Here is a 1795-nt window from a genome sequence, read left to right as displayed (position 1 = left end):
TTTTTTTGTTGTTTTGCTTTGTTTTGTTTTTTGAATGTCCAGAGGACCAGACTTAACTTTTTTAGGTAAAGACTCTAGTGTAGAAACAGAAGTTCTAGAGAATCACAAGAACACCAATAACAGTATCCATTGGTACATGAACTGTACTTATCTAGCACCTTTCTATCTTATCAAGGTACTCAAAGCTCTTTATACACAATCTGTGCCATCATTTATCCATTCATACTGCACTTTACTAGATCTTTACAAAGACTAATCAGTGCTTTATCACATTCATACACCAATGGGACATGCATTGGAGGCAATGAGGGGTTCAATGTCTTGCCCAGGGACATTTTGGCATGTGACTGCTTGGACTCAAACCCCCAACTCTTACATTGGAGGACGACAGCTCTAACCACGCAGCCACAGCAATCCGCATCCGTGGTATCCGTCTCTCACCTTTGGGGATGCTGATCTTGAAGTCCAGGTCCCTCTCCTCTAGATGGTACAAGGCTACTTCCTGTAACCTGGCTCTCTCCAACTCCGACAGGCTCTGGATAGGAACTGGTTGCAACCGCACGCTCTGGCCCAACATGGTCGCCCACGTGTGGTCCCCCTGCCAAGAAAAGACAGGGATTATTGCTGACAGAGAGTATAGCTGACTAAAAAAGACCTCTCAGAGTGTTCATCATTAATCACAATGATGGTTCTCTTTTATCTTGAAGATTTAGAACAATGTACGTATCCTCTTTGACGATTTAATCAAAAGATGAACTGAAACTACAATCAGTAAACATTAACATCCAAACATGAAGGATTTAATGGCAAAATACCCCCCCCCCCCACACACACACACACACACACAAAACATACTAGAAAGGGACACACAGGAATTCAACTTATACCTTCAAATTATTTCCCAATCTTGTCCAAAACATTTCAAAAAGCTCTAAGTGTTTTTCTTTAGACAAAATAAAATGGCAGGATATTTTATTAGGACTGTATAAACCTTTGCAAGTCTCAGTCATTTATTTTTATCCTGCCCATTTGTTGCACTCTCCTATTGTGAGGAAGTCTTTGTCTGTTGACCTTGGCCTTTGTATAATAACTGAGGTGTTTGTGTTGCTTTCTTCAGACACAACCTTACAGTGTGAGCACACAAAGGAGTTTCCGGGCATTACCACAAATCGAGTGTGTTCACATTTAGAGAAAGTCCCCTATTATTCTGGAAGGGTAATAAAGATTTACTAGTAATAATTTAATATGGGAATTAATCAGCTGCTAAATTCATTCAACCTTTATTTATACAAGTTAGTCCCGTTGAGCCTTGGGGACTCATTTACTTTGTACAAGAGAGACCTGAAATGACCCCAGAGGATTATAAATATACCCTTTTGGCATCATTCTGTATATATCAGTTTATTTGTCAAATTGTTTTGTAGACTTTTTCCCTTCAGTCTTTTACAACCATTAAAATGGCTTAAACTAAGCTAGCCATTAGCTTGTCAGAAGCTATGTTGATATACAAAATGAAAACCATACAAAGTTTTATTTTACTAAATAGAAACAAACAGGAATGACCAATCACAGCGCAGTCTCTGCTAATGAAGGGGGAATTAGTGACCCATCTTAGGCGTCTTAAGTCACTGCCAGCATGGCAGCTGACCATAAATATCTGAATAAAAATCTCTAAGGAGCCTGGTGTTTTCCATTGGCAGATCCTGATCTTCAAAGAGCATAGTACTACATTTATTATGTTTTTCTTTTTAGGGTATGTCACTCGCTCTTGAATACACTGCTAAAATTACTGGGT

General features: G+C 39.1%; 1 protein-coding gene across 1 annotated transcript in view; it reads right to left on the bottom strand.

Moving 5' to 3' along the window:
• arhgap36 (Rho GTPase activating protein 36) overlaps positions 1–607 on the bottom strand; it is a 50950-nt gene extending 50343 nt beyond the window's left edge. The window contains exon 1 of the mRNA XM_037682902.1: positions 442–607. Coding sequence (XP_037538830.1) covers positions 442–577 — 136 coding nt within the window. The 5' untranslated portion in view covers positions 578–607. The remainder of the gene's footprint in view (positions 1–441) is intronic.
• Between the last annotated feature and the right edge of the window lie 1188 nt (positions 608–1795).

The sequence above is a fragment of the Nematolebias whitei genome, chromosome 1 (assembly GCF_014905685.2).
Source record: "Nematolebias whitei isolate Nwh7 chromosome 1, NemWhi1, whole genome shotgun sequence".
In the NCBI taxonomy this organism is placed as follows: Eukaryota; Metazoa; Chordata; class Actinopteri; order Cyprinodontiformes; family Rivulidae; genus Nematolebias; species Nematolebias whitei.
The sequence above is the reverse complement of the archived record's forward strand: the minus strand, read 5'-3'. Positions and strand labels throughout refer to the sequence as shown.